Below are 21,057 nucleotides of genomic sequence, written 5' to 3'. Positions count from 1 at the left end.
GACGCCTCTCCCGTGGAGAGGGAGCCGGAGAGCCCGGCGGGGTCTGGCGACCGCGTACCTGGCGGCTCGTCTCCGGCGGCGGCGGCGGCGGCGGATGATGGTTGCGGCCGGCGCGCTGGTCTGTGTCTGTGCGTCGCCGCGGAAATCAGCGCCCGGCGCTGCACGCTGAGCCCTTGCAGGTCCTCCACATCCCGAGCCTTGGTGAGGACAGACCCGGAGCCCAGGGGCCGCGGACCCGCACGCGGAGCGACCGGGGGGCGAGTGGGGTTAGCTTATCATGGCGGATCGGACAGCTCCCAGCTGCCAGCTCCGGCTGGAGTGGGTGTACGGGTACCGGGGTCACCAGTGCCGCAACAACCTGTACTACACCGCCGGCAAGGAAGTGGTCTACTTTGTGGCTGGCGTCGGGGTGGTTTACAGCACCCGCGAGCACAGCCAAAAATTCTTCTTGGGACACAACGACGACATTATCAGGTAAGGAGGTGTCCTGGGGCGGTGGGGAGGGGTTGGGTGTGAAGGTTGGAAGGATGACGGGAAGGATGACCAGCTGGGCTTTCCTGGGGTAAGATCCGGAAGCCCCATGGAATAAAGGAGTCTCTCTGGAACCTCATGGAATTACAGAAGGGCTACTGATTCTAAGGCTAGGGCAGAAGCAGGGTAGGGGGTGCAGGTGGGGAGGGAGAGATTTCTTTTTATTCCTCCGGAAGGCTTTTAAATCTCTAAGGAGTTAAGTGTCCTGATGCTTTTTTGGTGTTCATTCCTGCTACAAGTGGAAGGATCCTGGGTAAACTATCAAACACTTCTCCCTCCCTCCCTAACTAGGAAAATGTAGGACCAATAACCTGAACGGTGGGTATCATCTTTGGGGGACTTTTTAGAAGGTTCCTCAAAGACCTAAAAGAAATTTTGCTAAAGGTAATTGGGATCTTCATTCCAGATGCTTTGAAACTAAGAAATTTCTGCAGTGGGCGGGGAGTTCTCTAATATTTCCCTTGGTAGTGACTTAGTGCCAAAAAGCATATTTATGGATGCTTCCACACCATCACTGAGGTTATAAAAGGCTGGCAGATGCTGGACCACAAAACCCTACCAGCCAGCCCACAGAAAGACCAACATCTAGTAGCGGATGGCGGGACTGATTAGAAGAACAAACCTGGATGAATAGACATCTTAGGGGTCCTCCTTATTAAATTGTAGAGGGGTATATTTTGATTTTTGGCCCTGTCCTCTCATCTTTGGACCAGACGCATTTTCCTCCAGCCCTTGTCAGCTTCTTGTGTGACCAAACAAGGTGTGGTCCAGATGCTGTTCACAGGGAATCCTTTTCAGCCTTCAGCAGTTAGGGAAGATTTCCATATGGGAGCCTCAGCCCACAGGGAAAATGACTTGCTGAGGATGGACTACAACTGACAGAGACCATATTTGTACCTTCCAGACTTGTGTGTTCATTGATGCAGAACACGCTAACATCACATTTCAGAATATTGCCACTTGTGCTCTAAGTTTCCTTTCATAATGAAATAAGTGGTTAAGTGGTGTAATGATAATGGTCTTAATGTCTTTGTGGGAAGAATGATTTTTAAAAACTAGCTTTTTCCCTCTTGTAGTGTTGTGATTATTCTGTATTCTGGAGCTTTCTTTCCCCCCCAAGCCCTAAAGTTGAAACAATTGTTACAGAAAGTAAAAACTTAATATTTGAAAATGCAGTGAGATATATTTTTTAAAAATCTTGAATTTTAGAAGATGAAGATTTTAAGTACTAGGAGCTCTACCGTTCTCAAGATTGGGTGGAACTGGCATGTAAAACTTTCTTCATGTCACATATGACAGAATAGCTTTCTTCTCTCCCTGCTATGGTAATGGTTGTGATTGGGGCATCCTTACCTACTCCCATCCTGGAGATTTTGCTTCTGTAATTGCTGAACTGATTATTAAAGTCACAGGTGCAAATGATTAACAGTGACTCGTGAAAAGGTTAGATGTTTAAAAATTAAAACCCATTATGTTTTTGCTCTTTCTTAATGCAGTGCTTTCCATTACACCGTCAAAATAAGTTGTAGTCCTTTGGGGGAAGGGAGAGAGTGGCAATTAAACAGAAAATTCCCTGCGGTTAAATAATAGTAATGTGACAGTTCACTGAACTACTTTGAGGATTTGAACTCCTAATCTTAATTTTTTTTCTCTAATAGGAAAAAAAATTAAATGCACTGTTGAAACAGAAGGTGGGAAAAGGGTGGAGTTGCAGTGAACCACTGTTATGACAGGCTATCGGACTAGTGGGGATGTGATGATACCTGGCTTAGTTGAAGAAACACTCAGATTTGAAGATGAGGTGAATGAAGTTATTTGTGTAACTGGGTTTGCAAGGAGCTTCAATTTTGAAAAGAAAAAAAAAGATGATTTAGCTTCTGGTCTTTTTATTAAGATAGTTATATCTTTATGCTTTACAGTGACATAGTAGCAAGGCTGCCTGCAGAGAAAGGACTTTATTGCTAAATTTTTGATGATATTTGGTTGGGTCTGAGTATAGGTGAGCAGAGTTCTTTAATATCCATGTATGTGTTTGCACCTAGGAATAAAATTAAGTCCAACAGATTAAAAAACACAGACCACAGATCATTATATAATTAAGAGCTGTAAAATTAGAGAATGTAGAATGTTTATGTTATTTTGCTTTATCTTGTATATGTAAATATCTTTTTCCTGTGAAGGTAGTACACAAGCAATATTTGTTTTTATCCTTAGTATATGAGACTCTTAAGTGCCATTTCCTTCATAATTTTATTCCCAGAAGCATACTAGATGTTTGAAATTAGTATTGTAAAATGTTAGGAATATTAATGTATTAACTGTATATATGGAAAGGAAATTTGTACTCTTTTATCTTTATGAATTTCAACTCATTTCTGTATAGCCAGTTATACTACTGATTTTCTATTTGAAATATTGATGTTTCTCATTGAATGAGGAGGACTAAAGCTAAAGTACTAGTGCAGAAATGTTTGGGGTTTTTTGGAATCATGACATAAATATTAAAACTTCTAAGTCTTGATTCCATCAAACGAGATATGTAAGTAATTGTCCACATAGCTTTTGCATTAGTTTGAAAGATACATTCATAATGCATACATTTCCCACTGTTTTATTTGTTGTGCTACTTTCCCAAAAATATTAACTAGAAAGCAGTCCAACAAGTATTGATACCACACTCCATTTTAGAAAACCGTGTCATCTCTGAGATCACGATGAACTTTAATAATAATACTGTAGGATTTGGCAGAGCTCATTAGAGTTCAGCGTATGTTTCCTCCTGATTTGAAAGATTATGTGTTTAAGTCAGATTTTTTAAGATGTTAATATGTGAAGCATAATGTGATTTATTGGATGTGGAGGCTTAGTTTTATTCTCTTGAATGACTACACTTCAATACAGTTAACAGATTAGCGGATGAGGCCATATTTTAGCTCTGATAACATTGTGGTGGGACAAATAAATATTAAAGCAACACTCAAATCAGGGCTTGAAGGCAAGGACAGTAATACAGGCAGGAATAATTACTAACTTGGTTTCTGCTGCATGTAGCAGACCATGACACAGTACTGGAGCAAATGAAAGAAAAGTCATGAACACATTTGCTCTCTATCACCTCCCGTCCATTTTCACAGTGACTCCAGTTGAGACATTTCTCTCCTTACTCTGGATCCCTATTTTGCATCTGACTAGTCCCCTGTCTCCCTTTTCGTTTCTCTTATTTTTCAGCTCTCTGTTGCAAGGGAGGTTTTTCGGCAGTACCATTTTAGGGGAAAGGGCGCTGACTTTTATTTCACACCCACTTGGGTTTGAACCCACTCTGCTGTTTGTTTACTAGAGGCATCCAAGTGAGTGGCTTGACCTCTCACGGCCTTGTTTGTTTGTGAAAGGGTGGGTAACAACACCTAAGTTGCAGAATTGTAACTATTAGAAGTAATGTATGCAAATAGTTTAGCATGTGGCCTGGCCCTTAATTGTTGCTCAATAAATGCTCTTAGTAATAATAGTAGTAGTACAGTATTTAATCAAAAACACACACATACACCAAAGACAAAAAAATGTTTCCTCACTGTTCATAGTCTGAAGTCCAAAATTCTGAGTTTTCCATTCTCCCTGGTCTTAACCCATCTTTCTACCTTCATTTTCCTTTTCTTTAAAAATAACCATAAATTGTTTGCTTCCCACTTGCCATATAATAAGATTACTATGTTCTTTCCTGTCTCACGCTGGGATGATTTATCTCCCCCTTCATCCTTCTTCTCCTGATTCTTTTCCCCCAGTGGCATAGTGGTGGGAGCATGGCCTTTGGTCAGACAGACCTGATTTTGAACCTAGATGTGCCACCAGTTGGGTGACTTGGGGAAGCTGCTAAACCTCTGTGAGTTTCAACTATCATCAGTAAAATAGCTTCTCATACATGCAATGGAGGTTTAGAGGTACCTAACTTGTAGCTTGTGGAGATAACATACAAGGTTCCCACAGTGTTTGGCAAATAGGAAGTGCCCGCCGCAGGGAGCCTGTTTGTATCTACGTCTTGCATGGCCCCATCCGTTTCAATCTCACCTCTCCCATGAGACCTTTTACCATCCTTAGATGAAGGGGTGCCTTAGATGAAGGAACGCGTTGCACTCCTAAAGTTTTGTGTCTTTCGTGACCGATGCTGCTCACTTGATATATATCATTTAGTGCCGTTGTTTCACTCTGAATATTTTCATTTGTAAATGTATGTAAGACCCTTGAGGCTGAGAATGAATTTAATAATCAGAGCCGGGCTTCCCTGGTGGCGCAGTGGTTGAGAGTGTGCCTGCCGATGCAGGGAACACGGGTTCGTGCCCCGGTCCGGGAGGATCCCACATGCCACGGAGCGGCTGGGCCCGTGAGCCATGGCCGCTGAGCCTGCGCGTCCGGAGCCTGTGCTTCGCAACGGGAGAGGCCACAGCAGTGAGAGGCCTGCCTACCGCAAAAAAAAAAAAATCGGAGCCAACATTTCCTGAGTGCAGACTCAGTGCTAAATGTGTGTACAGATTTATCTCTTCCATCTTCTCGACAACCCCATGACGTTGGTACTGTGGTTAGCCTCAGTTTCCTGGTGAGGAAACTGAAGCACAGAAAGGTTAAAGATGTTGCCCATGGTCACTATTTAGCAGATTGTAGAATGGGAATTGGAACCCAAGTCAGTCTGATTCCCAAACCCAGAGATATCACTTCACTGCTTTACACACTTTTTTATTTTTCTCGGTTACTGTGGTCCCTACCATCGTGCCTTGTTTCTAACCAGAACTCAGTAAGTTTGTGATTCCTTGTAACTGTTTTTCAACCTCGTGCTTTATTTAAGGGTATTTGAAGCAGATCACTAGAAGTCTGTTTAGAAATGGAACCATGTTCAAGTTCACCTTAGGAACATCACCAGCTTTGAAGCAATGACCTGAAACAACGAACTGCTGGAGATGTTTTTTAAAAATTTGTTAAGTCTCAATTGTGACCTGGCTAAAATTACCTGGTGCTGCAGGTGCACTCAATTGCACTTGTTGAATTTGAAGAGGGGGGTGTAATAGCCATGGTTGGGCCTGGAGTGTTGGGTAAACAGGTTCACATGAAGGCCTGGAGATGTGATTTCATATTATTCAGTCTCTTGACCAGTTTGAACAAGGGAAGCATGGGGGTAACTATAAAGAATCAAACCTGTATTGAGTTGAGTGCTTGCTCTGTACCAGGCACCACACACACACACACACACACACACACACACACACACACACACACACACAGAAATCCCTTCATCCACAGTTCTGAGAGATAGCCTTTATTTTACAGGTACAGCTCAGAGAGGGAAAGAGATTTAAGCGAAGTCACTCAGTGGTACCATCCACACTATTCGTTGCATCTTACTTGCTCTGTTCATTGGCATGAGCATGTAGTGAAAGGTTTTGATGGAAGCTTACGGTCTATTCATAAATGATTTTACTATTGTTATTTTTGTTAATAAGCTATAGTCTGGTGATTTTTTATTAAGATTTATTTATTTTCTAAATTGGGTAGGTTTTACTCTTCTTCATTTGTTTATTCATCAAAAACTTACTTCACATCTAGAATGTACCAGATGCAGGGGTGCAGCTTTGAACATGACCAAGTTCTTGCCCCCATTCTGGTGGAGGAAGCCAACAATGAATGAACAAGAAAGCAAGGTGAATATATCAATAGATTGTGATAAGTACTAACAAGGGAATGGCCCTGGAGGGGAACTGGGTTGAGTGGGGGTATGGGAGCTACCTTAGATAAGGTTTCCAGAGCAGCTGTCTAGGGAGATGGCATTTAAGCTGAGACCTGAAGGATGAGAAGGGGTAAGCGAAGATGTGATGGAGAAGAGCAGTTACGTGCAGCGGCACCAGGGTGAGAAAGAACTTGGTGTGCCCAGAACTCTGGTATAGATATCCAGAGAAAGACCAAGGTCATAGTACTTCTCATTAATGCCTCATGGGTTTTGGCAGCATATGTCCTAGATTTCCCAGGACAGTCACAAATATTCCATTCAGTTATTGTTATGGGTATACTTGCTATTGTCATGTCATGATTCTCTTTTTAATTCAGAATATATGACCATGTTTTTATTTTTAAAATATGGTTACTATATAATGAATCACAGCTTGAAAAACGTTACACTGGAGTATGCTCTCTTATAAAGAATTATATTGGCTCCACCACCAACAGTCAATCAGAAGGTAGATTATACTGTGGTAAGTGAAAAACTGTTTCATGGCAGCATCTTTAAGCAGGGCTGTTCTAGGGCCTCTCCTACCCACAAGGATGTGGATCTCAATAACTTTGCAATGTAGGTGATGTATCTGCCAACGAAAAAGAAGAAGCAAGCTGTTGGGAAGGTTACCTTGCTGACTCTGCTTCTGGAACTGACTCTTTCCCCAGTAAGCTGGAGCGGCATGGAAAGCTATCCTTTAGCCAGCAGACCTACACATCTTCAGCAGTCAGCCTCCTCTTGTAGGTTTAATTCGATTTGTCATATGTGGATTGGACTTAAATGTAATTAAAATGTTTGACAGCAAACAGTTCTTCTCAAATATCATTGTGCATAGGAGTCACCCAAGCACTCACTAATAAAATCCAGATTCTGATTCAGCAAGTCTGGTGGTGAGGGCTGACATCCTGCATTTCTAACCAGCTCCCAGTTGATGCTGATGCTGCTGGTCTGCTATGTAGCAAGATGTTCAGATCCTCATTTGTATGTTTCAGATCTCAGTAGACTAGTGTTTTTTTGTTTTCAACCCAAAAGATGTTGCCGTCTTGTGAAATAGACTTTTAATAATATATGTATATATGACTCATATTTATTAAATTCTTAAATTAACAGAATCAATTTTTTCATTAAGTTGGCACCTAGCACAGTGTTTTCTTTTTTTAACATCTTTATTGGAGTATAATTGCTTTACAATGGAATGATAATTTCTGCTGTATAAAAAAGTGAATGAGCTATACACATGCATATACCCCCATATCCCCTCCTTTTGTGTCTCCCTCCTGCACTCCCTATCCCACCCCTCTAGGTGCACACAAAGCACCAAGCTGATCTTCCTGTGCTACGTGGCTGTTTCCCACTAGCTATCTATTTTACATTTGGTAATGTATATATGTCCATGCCACTCTCTCACTTCGTCCCAGCTTACCCTTCCCCCTCCCTGTGTCCTCAAGTCCATTCTCTATGTCTGCATCTTTATTCCTGTCCTGGCCCTAGGTTCTTTAGAACCTTTTTTTTTTAAGATTCCTATATATGTGTTAGCATACGGTATTTGTTTTTCTCTTTCTGACTTACTTCACTCTGTATGACAGACTCTAGGTCTATCCACCTCACTACAAATAACTCAGTTTCGTTTCTTTTTATGGCTGAGTAATATTCCATTGTATATATGTGCCACATCTTCTTTATCCATTCATCTGTCGATGGACACTTAGGTTGCTTCCATGTCCTGGCTATTGTAAACAGTGCTGCAATGAACATTGTGGTACATGACTCTTTTTGAATTATGGTTTTCTCAGGGTACATGCCCAGTAGTGGGATTGCTGGGTTGTATGGTAGTTCTATTTTTAGTTTTTTAAGGAACCTGCATACTGTTCTCCATAGTGGCTGTATCAATTTACATTCCCACCAACAGTGCAAGAGGGTTCTCTTTTCTCCACACCCTCTCCAGCATTTATTGTTTGTACATTTTTTGATGATGGCCATTCTGACTGGTGTGAGGTGATACCTCATTTTAGTTTTGATTTGCATTTCTCTAACGATTAGTGATGTTGAGCATCCTTTCATGTGTTTGTTAGCAATCTGTATAATTTCTTTGGAGAAATGTTGATTTAGGTCTTCTGCCCATTTGGATTGGGCTGTTTATTTTTTGATATTGAGCTGCATGAGCTGCTTGTATATTTTGGAGATTAATCCTTTGTCAGTTGCTTAATTTGCAGATATTTTCTCCCATTCTGAGGGTTGTCTTTTCATCTTCTTTATGGTTACCTTTGCTGTGCAAAAGCATTTAAGTTTCGTTAGGTCCCATTAGTTATTTTTGTTTTTATTTCCATTTCTCTTGGAGGTGGGTCACAAAGGATCTTGCTGTGATTTATGTCAAAGAGTGTTCTATGTTTTCCTCTAAGAGTTTTATACTGTCTGGCCTTACATTTAGGTCTTTAATCCATTTTCAGTTTATTTTTGTGTATGGTGTTAGGGAGTATTCTAATTTCATTCTTTTACATGTAGCTGTCCAGTTTTCCCAGCACCACTTATTGAAGAGGCTGTCTTTTCTCCATTGTATATTCTTGCATCCTTTATCAAAGATGAGGTGACCATATGTGCGTGGGTTTATCTCTGGGCTTTCTTTCCTGTTCCATTGATCTATATTTCTGTTTATGTGCCAGTACCGTACTATCTTGACTGTATCTTTGTAGTATAGTCTGAAGTCCGGGAGTCTGATTCCTCCAGCTGTTTTTCTTTCTCAAGATTCTTTTGACTATTTGGGGTCTTTTGTGTTTCCATACAAACTGTGAAATTTTTTGTTTGAGTTCTGTGAAAAATGCCATTGGTAGTTTGATAGGGATTGCATTGAATCTGTAGATTGCTTTGGGTAGTATAGTCATTTTCACAATGTTGATTCTTCTAGTCCAAGAACATGGTATATCTCTCCATTTGTTTGTATCATCTTTTTTTTTTTTTTTTTTGCGGTACACGGGCCTCTCACTGTTGTGGCCTCTTCCGTTGTGAAGCACAGGCTCCGGATGCGCAGGCTCAGAGGCCATGGCTCACGGACCCAGCCACTCCACGGCATGTGGGATCTTCCCGGACCGGGGCACAAACCCACGTCCCCTGCATCTGCAGGTGGACTCTCAACCACTGTGCCACAAGGGAAGCCCTTGTTTGTATCATCCTTAATTTCTTTCATCATTGTCTTATAGTTTTCTTCATACATGTCTTTTGTCAGGTAGGTGTTTTCCTAGGTATTTTATTCTTTTTGTTGCAATGGTAAATGGGAATGTTTTCTTAATTTCTTTTTCAGATTTTTCATTATTAGTGTATAGGAATGCAAGAGATTTCTGTGCATTAATTTTATATCCTGCTACTTTACCAAATTCATTGATTAGCTCTAGTAGTTCCCTGGTAGCTTCTTTAGGATTCTCTATGTATAGTATCATGTCATCTGCAAACAGTGACAGTTTTACTTCTTCCTTTCCTATCTGGATTCCTTTTATTTCTTTTTCTTATCTGATTGCTGTGGCTAAAACTTCCAAAACTATGTTGAATAATAGTGGTGAGAGTGTGCAGCCTTGTCTTGTTCCTAATCTTAGTGGGAATTGTTTCATTTTTTTCACCATTGAGAACAATGTTGGCTGTGGGTTTGTCACATATGGCAAACCATGTATGGTTTGCCTTATTATGTTGAGGTAAATTCCTTCTATGCCTACTTTCTGGAGAGTTTTTTATCATAAATGGATGTTGAATATTGTCGAAAGCTTTTACTGTATCCATTGAGATTATCATATGGTTTTTATCCTTCAGTTTGATAATATGGTTTATCACATTGATTGATTTGTGCATATTGAAGAATCCTTGCATTCCTGGGGTAAACCCACTTGATCATGGTGTATGATCCTTGTAGTGTGCTGTTGGATTCTGTTTGCTAGTATTTTGTTGAGGATTTTTGCATCTATGTTCATCAGTGATATTGGCCTATAGTTTTCTTTTTTGTGACATCTTTGTCTGGTTTTGGTATCAGGGTGATGGTGGCCTCATAGAATGAGTTTGGGAGTATTCCTCCCTCTGCTATATTTTAGAGTTTGAGAAGGATAGGTGTTAGTTCTTCTCTAAATGATACAATTCGCCTGTGAAGCCATCTAGTCCTGGGCTTTTGTTTGTTGGAAGATTTTAAATCACAGTTTCAATTTCAGTGCTTGTGATTGGTCTCTTCATATTTTCTATTTCTTCCCGGTTCAGTCTCAGAAGGTTGTGCTTTTCTAAGAATTTGTCCATTTCTTCCAGATTGTCCATTTCATTGGCATATAGTTGCTTGTAGTAATCTCTCATGATCCTTTGTATTTCTGCAGTGTCAGTTGTTACTATTTTTTCATTTCTAATTCTATTGATTTGAGTCTTCTCCCTTTTATTCTTGATGAGTCTGACTAATGGTTTATCAATTTTGTTTATCTTCTCAAAGAGCCAGCTTTTAGTTTTATTGATCTTTGCTATTGTTTCCTTCATTTCTTTTTCACTTATTTCTGATCTGATCTTTATGATTTCTTTCCTTCTGCTAACTTTGGGGCTTTTTTGTTCTTCTTTCTCTAATTGCTTTAGGTGTAAGGTTAGGTTGTTTATTTGACATGTTTCTTGTTTCTTGAGGTAGGATTGTATTACTATAAACTTCCCCCTTAGAACTGCTTTTGCTGCATCCCATGGGTTTCAGGTCATCGTGTTTTCATTGTCATTTGTTTCTAGGTATTTTTTGATTCCTCTTTGATATCTTCATTGATCTCTTGGTTATTTAGTGGTGTATTGTTTACCCTCCATGTGCTTGTATTTTTTACAGATAATTTTCCTGTAATTGATATCTAGTCTCATAGCATTGTGGTCGAAAAAGATATTTGATATGATTTCAATTTTCTTCACTTTACTAAGGCTTGATTTGTGACCCAAGGTATGATCTGTCCTGGAGCATGTTCCATGAGCACTTGAGAAGAAAGTGTATTCTGTTGTTTTTGGATGGAATGTCCTATAAATTTCAATTAAATCCATTTTCTTCAATGTGTCATTTAAAGCTTGTGTTTCCTTATTTATTTTCATGTTGGATGATATGTCCATTGATGAAAATGGGGTGTTTAAGTCCCCTACTATGACTGTGTTACTGTCGATTTCCCTTTTTATGGCTGTTAGCATTAGCCTTATGTATTGAGGTTGGGTGCATAAATATTTACAATTGTTATATGTTCTTCTTGGAGTGATCCCTTGATCATTATGTAGTGTTCTTTGTCTCTTGTAATAGTCTTTATTTTAAAGTCTATTTGGTTTGATATGAGAATTGCTACTCCATTTTTCTTTTGATTTCCATTTGCATGGAATATCTTTTTCCATCTCCTCAGTTTCAGTGTGTATGTGTCCCTAGGTCTGAAGTGGGTCTCTTGTAGACAGCATATATATGGGTCCTGTTTTTGTATCCATTCAGCAAGCCTGTGTCTTTTGGTTGGAGCATGTAATCCATTTACATTTAAGGTAGTTATCTATGTATATGTTCCTATTACCATTTTCTTAATTGTTTTGGTTTTGTTATTGTAGGTCTTATCCTTCTCTTGTTTTTCCTGCCTAGAGAAGTTCCATTACCATTTGTTGTAAAGCTGGTTTCTTGGTGCTGAATTCTCTTAGCTTTTGCTTGTCTGTAAAGGTTTTTAATTTCTCTATCGAATCTGAATGAGATCCTTGCTGTGTAGAGTAATTTTTTTTCTTTTAAAAAATTTATTTATTTTTACTTTTGGCTGTGTTGGTTCTTCATTGCTGCACGTGGGCTTTCTCTAGTTGCAGCAAGTGGGGGCTACTCTTTGTTGCGGTGTGTGGGCTTCTCATTGCAGTGGCTTCTCTCATTGTGAAGCATGGGCTCTAGGCGCGCGAGCTTCAGTAATTGAGGCACGCGGGCTCAGTAGTTGTGGCACACGAGCTTAGTTGCTCTGTGGCATGTGGGATCTTCCCGGACCAGGGATCGAACCCGTGTCCCCTGCATTAGCAGGCAGATTTCTCAACCACTGCGCCATCGGGGATGCTCTGCATAGAGTAATCTTGTTTGTAGGTTTTTCCCTTTCATCACTTTAAATATGTCCTGCCACTGCCTTCTTGGCTTGCAGAATTTCTGCTGCGAGATCAGCTGTTAACCTTATGGGGATTCCCTTGTATGTTATCTGTTGTTTTTCCCTTGCTGCTTTTAATATTTTTTGTTTGTGTTTAATTTTTGATAGTTTGATTAATATGTGTCTTGGCATGTTTCTCCTTGGATTTATCCTGTATGGGACTGTCTGTGCTTCCTGGACTTGATTGACTATTTCCTTTCGTATATTAGGGAAGTTTTCAACTATAATCTCTTCAGATATTTTCCCAGACCCTTTTTTTCCCTCTTCTTCTTCTGGGACCCCTATAATTTGAATATTGGTGCAGTTAATGTTCTCCCAAAGGTCTCTGAGAGTGTCCCAATTCTTTTCATTCTTTTTTCTTTATTCTGCTCTGTGGTAGTTATTCCACTATTTTATCTTCCGGTCACTTATCTGTTCTTCTGCCTTAGTTATTCTGCTATTGATTACTTCTAGAGAATTTTAAATTTCATTTATTATGTTGTTCATCATTGTTTGTTTGCTCTTTAGTTCTTCTAGGTCCTTGTTAAACGTTTCTTGTATTTTCTCCATTCTATTTCCAAGATTTTGGATCATCTTTACTATCATTACTCTGAATTCTTTTTCGGGTAGACTGCCTATTTCCTCTTCATTTGTTTGGTGTGGTGGGTTTTTACTTTGTTCCTTTATCTGCTGTGTATTTCTCTGTCTTCTCATTTTGGTTAACTTACTGTGTTTGGGGTCTCCTTTTCACAGGCTCCAAGTTCGTAGTTCTCATTGTTTTTGGTTTCTGCCCCCAGTGGGTAAGGTTGATTCAGTGGGTTGTGTAGGCTTCCTGGTGGAGGGGACAGGTGCCTGTGTTCTGGTGGATGAGGCTTGATCTTGTCTTTCTGGTGGGCAGGACCAAGTCCGGTGGTATGTTTCGGGGTGTCTGTGACTTTATTATGATTTTAGGCAGCCTCTCTGCTCATGGGTGGGGTTGTGTTCCTGTCTTGTTAGTTGTTTGGCATAGGGTGTCCAGCACTGTAGCTTGCTGGTCGTTGAGTGGAGCTGGGTCTTAGCGTTGAGATGGAGATCTCTGGGAGAACTTTCGCTGTTTGATATTACGTGGGGCCAGGAGGTCTCTGGTGGACCAATGTCCTGAACTTGGCTCTCCTACCTCAGAGGCTCAGGCCTGACACCCGGCTGGAGCACCAAGACCCTGTCAGCCATGCTGCTCAGAAGAAAAGGAGAAAAGAAAGAAAGGAAGGAAGGAAGAGAGGCAGGGAGGGAGGAAGAAAGGGAAAGAAAGAAGGAAAGGAAGAAAGAAAGAAAGGAAGAAAGAAAAATAAATAAAGTTATTAAAATTGAAAAATTATTAAAAATAAAAAAATTTTAAAAGTATTAAAGAAAGAAAGAAAAGAAGAGAGCAACCAAACCAAAAAACAAATCCACCAATGATAACAAGCGCTAAAAACTGTACAAAAACAACAAAAAAACGGACAGACAGAACCCTAGGACAAATGGTAAAAGCAAAGCCATACAGACAAAGTCACACAAAGAAGCATGCACATACACACTCACAAAAAGATAAAATGAAAAAATATATATATAAAAGGAAGAGAGCAACCAAATCAGTACACAAATCTACCCGTGATAATAAGCTCTAAATTCTAAACTAAGATAAACATAAAACCAGAAACAAATTAGATGCAGGAAGGAAACCCCATGTCTACAGTTGCTCCCAAAGTCCACCTCCTCAATTTTGGGATGATTCGTTGTCTATTCAGGTATTCCACAGATGCAGGGTACATCAGGTTTGATTGTGGAGATTTCATCCTGTGCTCCTGAGGCTGCTGGGAGAAATTGCCCTTTCTCTTCTTTGTTCACACAGCTCCTGGGGTTCAGCTTTGGATTTGGCCCCACCTCTGCATGTAGGTCACCTGAGGGCATCTGTTCCCGCCCAGACAGGACAGGGTTAAAGGAGCAGCTGATTAGGGAGCTCTGGCTCACTCAGGCTGGGGGGAGGGAGGGGTACGGAATGCGGGGTGAGCCTGTGGTGGCAGAAGCCAGCATGACACTGCAACAGCCTGAGGCGCACCGTGTGATCTCCCGAGGAAGTTGTCCCTGGATCACGGGACCCTGGCAGTGGCAGGCTGCACAGGCCCCCGGGAGGGGAGGTGTGGATAGTGACCTGTGCTCTCACACAGGCTTCTTGGTGGCGGCAGCAGCAGCCTTAGTGTTTCATGCCCGTCTCTGGTGTCTGCACTGATAGCCACAGCTCGCGCCTGTCTCTGGAGCTCGTTTAGACGGTGCTCTGAATCCCCTTTCCTCGCACACCCCAAAACAGTGGTGTCTTGCCTCTTAGGCAGGTCCAGACTTTTCCCCAGACTCCCTCCCAGCTAGCTGTGGCGCACTAGCCCCCTTCAGGCTGTGTTCCCGCAGCCAACCCTAGTCTTCTCCCAGGGATCTGACCTCTGAAGTGGGAGCCTCAGCTCCTAGCCCCTGCCCGCCCCGGCAGGTGAGCAGACAAGCCTCTCAGACTGGCGAGTGCTGGTCGGCACTGATCCTCTGTGCAGGAATCTCTCTGCTTTGCCCTCTGCACCCCTGTTGCTGTGCTCTCCTCTGTGGCTCCGAAGCTTCCCCCCCGCCACCCCCCATCTCTGCCAGTGGAGGGGCTTCCCAGTGTGTGGAAACTTCTCCTTCACAGCTCCCTCCCCAAGGTGCAGGTCCTGTCCCTATTCTTTTGTCTCTATTTTTCTTTTGCCCTACCCAGGTACGTGGGGAGTTCCTTGCCTTTTGGGAAGTCTGAGATCTTCTGCCAGCGTTCAGTAGGTGTTCTGTAGGAGTTGTTCCACATGTAGATGTATGTTTGGTGTATTTGTGGGGAGGAAGGTGATATCCATGTCTTACTCCTCCGCCATCTTGAAGTTCCCCCTAACCCAGTGTTCTGTCTTCTCCAGAAAGAACCAAGCAGGAACTGGTTGGAACAAGTTAAGGAGATGGCTAGGGTGCCACTGTGAGCAGCGATGAGTATGCCACAGCCTTTGTGTAGACATATGGTTTCTAGTCTCTTGAGTATATACCTAGGAGTGAAACTGCTGTGTCTTATGGTAACTCTATGTGTAACTTTTTGACCTACTGCCAAATTGTTTTCCAAACAATTTCATCAGCAATGTATGAGAGTTCCAATTCCACTACATCCTTACTGACACTTGTTATTGTCTTTTTGATTATAGCCATCCTGTGGGTGAGAAGTGGTATCTCATTGTGGTTTTAATTTTCATTCCCTAGCAACTAATAATACTGATCACCTTTTCATAATTTTCTTGGCCATTTGTGTATTCTTTGGAGAAAAGGTCTATTCATATCCTTTGCCCATTTTTACTTGGCTTGTCTTCTTATTGTTGTAAGAGTTCTTTATATATTCTGAATATAAGTCCCTCATCTGATATATTATTTGCAAGTATTTTCTCCCATTCAGTAAGTTATCTTTTTACTTTCTTGATGGTGTCCTTTGAAGCATAAAAGTTTAAAATTTTGATGATGTCAAATTTATTTATCTTTTTCTCTTGTCACTTACACTTTTAGTGTTATATCTAAGAAACCATCACCTAATCCAAGGTCATGAAGATTTATTTCTGTGTTTTCTTCTGAAAGTTTTATAGTTTTAGCTTTGACATTTAGGCAGATAATACATTTTGAGTGTGAGCTAGGGGGTCCAACTTCATTTTTTTGCATGTGGATATCCAATGGTCACAACACTGTTTGTTGAAAAGCCTTTTCTTTTCCCATTAAGTTGTCTTGGATGTCTATAGCCTTTGAATTGCCCTACCAGGCAGCCCATTCCTTGCACACAGAAGATACTGAATGTTTGGGGACCCAGAAACAATCATTAAAAAGATTAACCTAGAAGTAATAGAAATTTGAGGCTTTGGTTACCATTCTGTGTTTGTAAAGATGCCGTTATATCCTATGAAAGATATATAGATTTTTTTTAACATCTTTATTGGAGTATAATTGTTTTACAATGATGTGTTTCTGCTTTATAACAAAGTGAATCAGCTATACATATACATATGTCTCCATATCTCTTCCCTCTTGCATCTCCCTCCCTCCCACCCTCCCTATCCCACCACTCTAGGTTGTCACAAAGCACTGAGCTGATCTCCCTGTGCTATGTGGCTGCTTCCTACTAGCTATCTATTTTACATTTGGTAGTGTATCTATGTCCATGCCACTCTCTCACTTTGTCCCAGCTTACCCTTCCCCCTCCCCGTGTCCTCAAGTCCATTCTCTAGTAGGTCTGTGTCTTTATTCCTGTCCTGCCCCTAGGTTCTTCATGACCATTTTTTTTTTTTAGATTTTTATATATTTAAAAAATATAACCGTTTATACTTTGAGGAGCCGGTGCAGTGTTTAGCAACTGTTGGTTTAAGGACCAGCAGCAGTCTATACATTGGCTTTGTTTACTTCCAGAGATTCTTGGTTTTTGAAAATGAACTTGTAGTCTTCAATCTTGCTTCTGGAGACAGACCTACTGAGACAGCTGAGGTGGTGGAGTTGGTCTGGAAAGCAAAGAGAGTGGTCAGAGAGGGTACCCCTTGACCTCTTTATCAGTTTCCTCCTTTCTTCCCTCAATGTGAGGCAGACACCTGGATGGCCTCAACCTAGAAGTTGAAGGATTCTAGGATTGCCCACTAATTCTCCACCATTCCTTTTCCTATCCGCATGAAGGAGGGGAGTGGCAGGCCAGCTCTACCTCCCTGAGAGGAAAGAAGCTTTCTTTGGACTGGTAGTACATCAATAGGCTGGTCAGAGGATTATTCTAAGGTTATTGAGAATTATTTTAAGACATGAGGATTTTTGTTTAGTTTAACTCCTGTTTAATAGTGTCATTAAATTTTTTTTCTGTGTTCGTTATGAATTGATTTCATGGGTAAGAATAAAACAAGTTCTACCAATGACAGGATGCCTTCTAAGTAAGAGATTATTAGTTGCAAAAAACTGAAAATTTTCTCAAAGAAACACAAGGAGGGGATCATAAGATGACAAGAGAACCTTCGGGAACTCAGTTACAGAGCGTATGGCTGGCCTCTCAGACACTGCACAGTTATCAAGCGACTACTCTTTTCCTATTTCTTTCTCTTGCAAGTGTTCCTGTCATCACAGGGATTCACATCTCTGCTTCTCTCTGGATAAAATATGCTTTGATTTTCTCCTACTGCAGACTGGCTTCTTAACTTAATGATCCATTTTGCACATAGCCACCAAAAAAAAAAAAAAAAAAGCCATCTGGACCCCCTCACTGTACATGACGACCCAGCTTGATGCTACAAAACCAATTGATTGGACACAGTGAGGGGAAGGGGAGGGTGGGATGAATTGGGAGATTAGGTTTGACATAAATACACTACCATGTGTAAAATAGGTAGTTAGTGGGACTCTGCGATATAACACAGGGAGCTCAGCTCGGTGCTCTGTGATGACCTAGATGGGCGGGATGGTGGGGATGGGAGGGAGGTCCAAGAGGGAGGGGATATATGTATACATATAGTGATTCACTTCGTTGTACAGCAGAAACTAACACGACATTGTAAAGCAATTATATTCCAAAAACAACACACAAAAAACCCAACTGATTAGGTCTTGTGAGTCTTAATTCCAGATTTCCAGGAAATAGAATCTCATTGGCCTAGCAGGGCCAGCAGGGTCAGGATGTCCACCAGTTCCATCATCTGTAGCCTGGAGGGTGGGACTAGGTTTCAAAGGGCTGCCCCTTTAAGGAAGATTGTCTAATAAGGGAGATAAAGACTGAGGAAGAATGAATGGCAACTCTACTATAGGAGGTGGATTAGAAGAGGAGGTGACAAATGGTTTTTTGATGGACAGAACAGAGTGAGACAATGATGAGAAATACTGAGTTGAGGGCAAGAAGAGGCCAGGAAAGAGATATGAAAAGGTTTTAAAGACAAAATACTGGGCACTTCCCTGGTGGCGCAGTGGTTAAGAATCCATCTGCCAATACAGGGAAGATGGGTTCGATCCCTGGTCCGGGAAGATCCCATATGCTGCAGAGCAGCTAAGTCCGTGCACCACAACTACTGAGCCTGCGCTCTAGAGCCCACAAGCCACAACTACTGAGCCCATGTGCCACAACTACTGAAGCCCGTGCACCTAGAGCCCGTGCTCCACAACAAGAGAAGCCACTGCAACGAGAAGCCCACGCACCACAACAAGAGTAGCCACCACTCGCCGCAACTAGAGAAAGCCTGCACGCAGCAACCAAGACCCAACGCAGCCAAAAATAAAATAAATAAATAAATTTATTTTAAAAAAACACAAAAAACCCCCACAAAATACTGGTGATAGAATTCATCATGGTATTTTCAGTTCTCATAAGAGGCCATGCGAGGGAGTCCCTGGGAAATGCTGGCCAATGGCTGGTAAGCACAGCCTTGGAGGGCTAGGTGGACATCAAGCGTTTGCCTACTGGGGTGCCAGTGCTCCTACTAAGAGTGTTCCCTCTCCTGCTGGGGTCTGGTGGTAGGGGTGGTGGCGGAGGGGAGTATATGGAAATAGGGGCTGATGGTAGCAGGCACCAGAGAAATGGCCTGACGGCATGCACAGGAGGCTTCCTGGAGCTGGTGCAGGCTACTCAGGTGAGGGAGGTGAGACTTGGGGCAGCAGCTGTTTACCAGCTGGTGAAGAAGTTTTCCATACTTTAGCTGGCAGATACTGGTGCATACCTGATGAACACCAGCCTTGGCAATGAGTGAAAAGGTTGCATGAGTCAACCCTGGATGATTTAGTGAGCTTGGCCATCTAACAGACATTGAAAAAGAATCTTCCTCAAGCCAGACTTAAAATCTACCTACAGTTCCCCGTTACCAGCAGGATAAGGTTCAAGCTTATCCATGCTCAGCGTGGTCTCCTAGGACTATTATGATCTGGTCCCTCTCTCTTCCTCCAGCTTGATGTCCCTCTCTGTCCTAACATCCTCCAGCCACATCAAACTCCTTGCAGTTCCCTGGACCCAGCATCCTATTTTGTGTATCCTCATTCTTGCACATGCCAATTTAAAAAATAACTTTTATTGGAATATAGTTGATTTACAATGTTGTATTAGTTTCTGCAGTACAGCAAAGTGAATCAGTTAGACATATCCATATATCCACTCTTTTTTAGACCCTTTTCCCATATAGGCCATTACAGAGTATTGAGTAGAGTTCCCTGTGTTATACAGTAGATCCTTATTATCTATTTTATATATAGTAGTGTATATATGCCAATCCCAATCTTCCAACTTATCCCTCCTCCCTCTTTCTCCCCCGATGACCGTAAGTTTGTTTTCTACATCTTGCACATGCCATTTTGACTGCCTGAAATGACCCCTCACTTGTCCACTTATACAGTCTTTTTCTTTTTTTTTTTTTTTTTTTTGCGGTATGTGGGCCTTACTGTTGTGGCCTCTCCCATTGCAGAGCACAGGCTCTGGACGCGCAGGCTCAGCGGCCACGGCTCATGGGCCCAGCCGCTCCGTGGCATGTGGGATCTTCCCAGACCAGGGCACGAACCCATGTCCCCTGCATCGGCAGGCGGACTCTCAACCACTGCGCCACGAGGGAAGCCCTACTGTCTTTTTCTTCCTTCAATTTCAGTGCAGTGTCATCTCCCCTGAAGCCTTACCTTGACAGCTCAAGACTATTTAGGCCTTTCTTTCTCTGTGCGTCCAGGCCACCACGCAAGGACCTCCCTGCTGGAGTCATTGCATTCATTGTTTTGCATTTATTGACTTACCTATCTCTCCACCTGATCTGTGATCCATGTGTCCCCTGCCTAACACCTGTTGTGGACATAGTAAATGCTCAGTGTATTGTTATTTGTTTTTAGTTCTTCATATCTCAAATTATTTGGAAGGAGCAAGGTATGAAATGGGGATGAGACTTCTATAGAACTCCTTCTGTACATACTTTCTAAGGAGGAAATCCTGAAAATATATTCTCAGTTGGCACTTAGAGGCAGGATTCAGAATCATCTTTTCAAAAAAATATTTGAATGGCAGCAGTTACCAATTACTTCATTGCTCTTAAGTCAGATACCAAATTCTGTGTGGCTTCCTCCTTCTATGGCTCTCCTGGTCTAGATGGAAAGATAACCATTGAAGACATATATCCATGGATCCATTGAAATATATCCATGGATCACACAATGAAACATTCCTTTTGAATGACTTAAGATTTTTTGACAGTATTATAAGGAAAATCTTAATTTGTATCTCTTTAGATTTAGGAAACACCAGGGTCTTTTAAGCACCTTTTGACAATATGATGGAACATTTGTAGGGGGGATGTCTGCAGAGATTTTAAGGTAACACCTGTCAACTCTAAATAAATTTAAGTCCTTTCTGGACCAGAAGAGTTTCACCCAAAGGTACAGAAGTAGGTGTTCAAAGGCAGGCCTCCTGGAGAAAGTGGTTTTTGAAGGATGAAGAGCAATTTGGCAGGCAAGTGGGAAGGGAATAGGGGAAGAAGGGAACACCAGGGAGGGAACAGTTTGTGCAAAGGGTCTCCTGAAGGGAGAGTAGTTGAGTGTTGCTAGAGTGAGGAATATATTGTGGGAGATGAAGCTGGAGAAGTGGGCTGGATTTACAGCTCACCCCACAACTTACGAGACCAGGGAGAGGATTTAAAC

General features: G+C 41.8%; 1 protein-coding gene across 1 annotated transcript in view; it reads left to right on the top strand.

The window, feature by feature from the left end:
• The first annotated feature begins 277 nt into the window (after positions 1-277).
• EML6 (EMAP like 6) overlaps positions 278-21,057 on the top strand; it is a 322,870-nt gene continuing 302,090 nt past the window's right edge. The window contains exon 1 of the mRNA XM_065890822.1: positions 278-474. Coding sequence (XP_065746894.1) covers positions 278-474 — 197 coding nt within the window. The remainder of the gene's footprint in view (positions 475-21,057) is intronic.

Source organism: Phocoena phocoena, chromosome 14, assembly GCF_963924675.1.
Source record: "Phocoena phocoena chromosome 14, mPhoPho1.1, whole genome shotgun sequence".
Taxonomy (NCBI): domain Eukaryota; kingdom Metazoa; phylum Chordata; class Mammalia; order Artiodactyla; family Phocoenidae; genus Phocoena; species Phocoena phocoena.
Note: the sequence above shows the minus strand (reverse complement) of the source record. Positions and strands in the feature narration are given on the sequence as shown.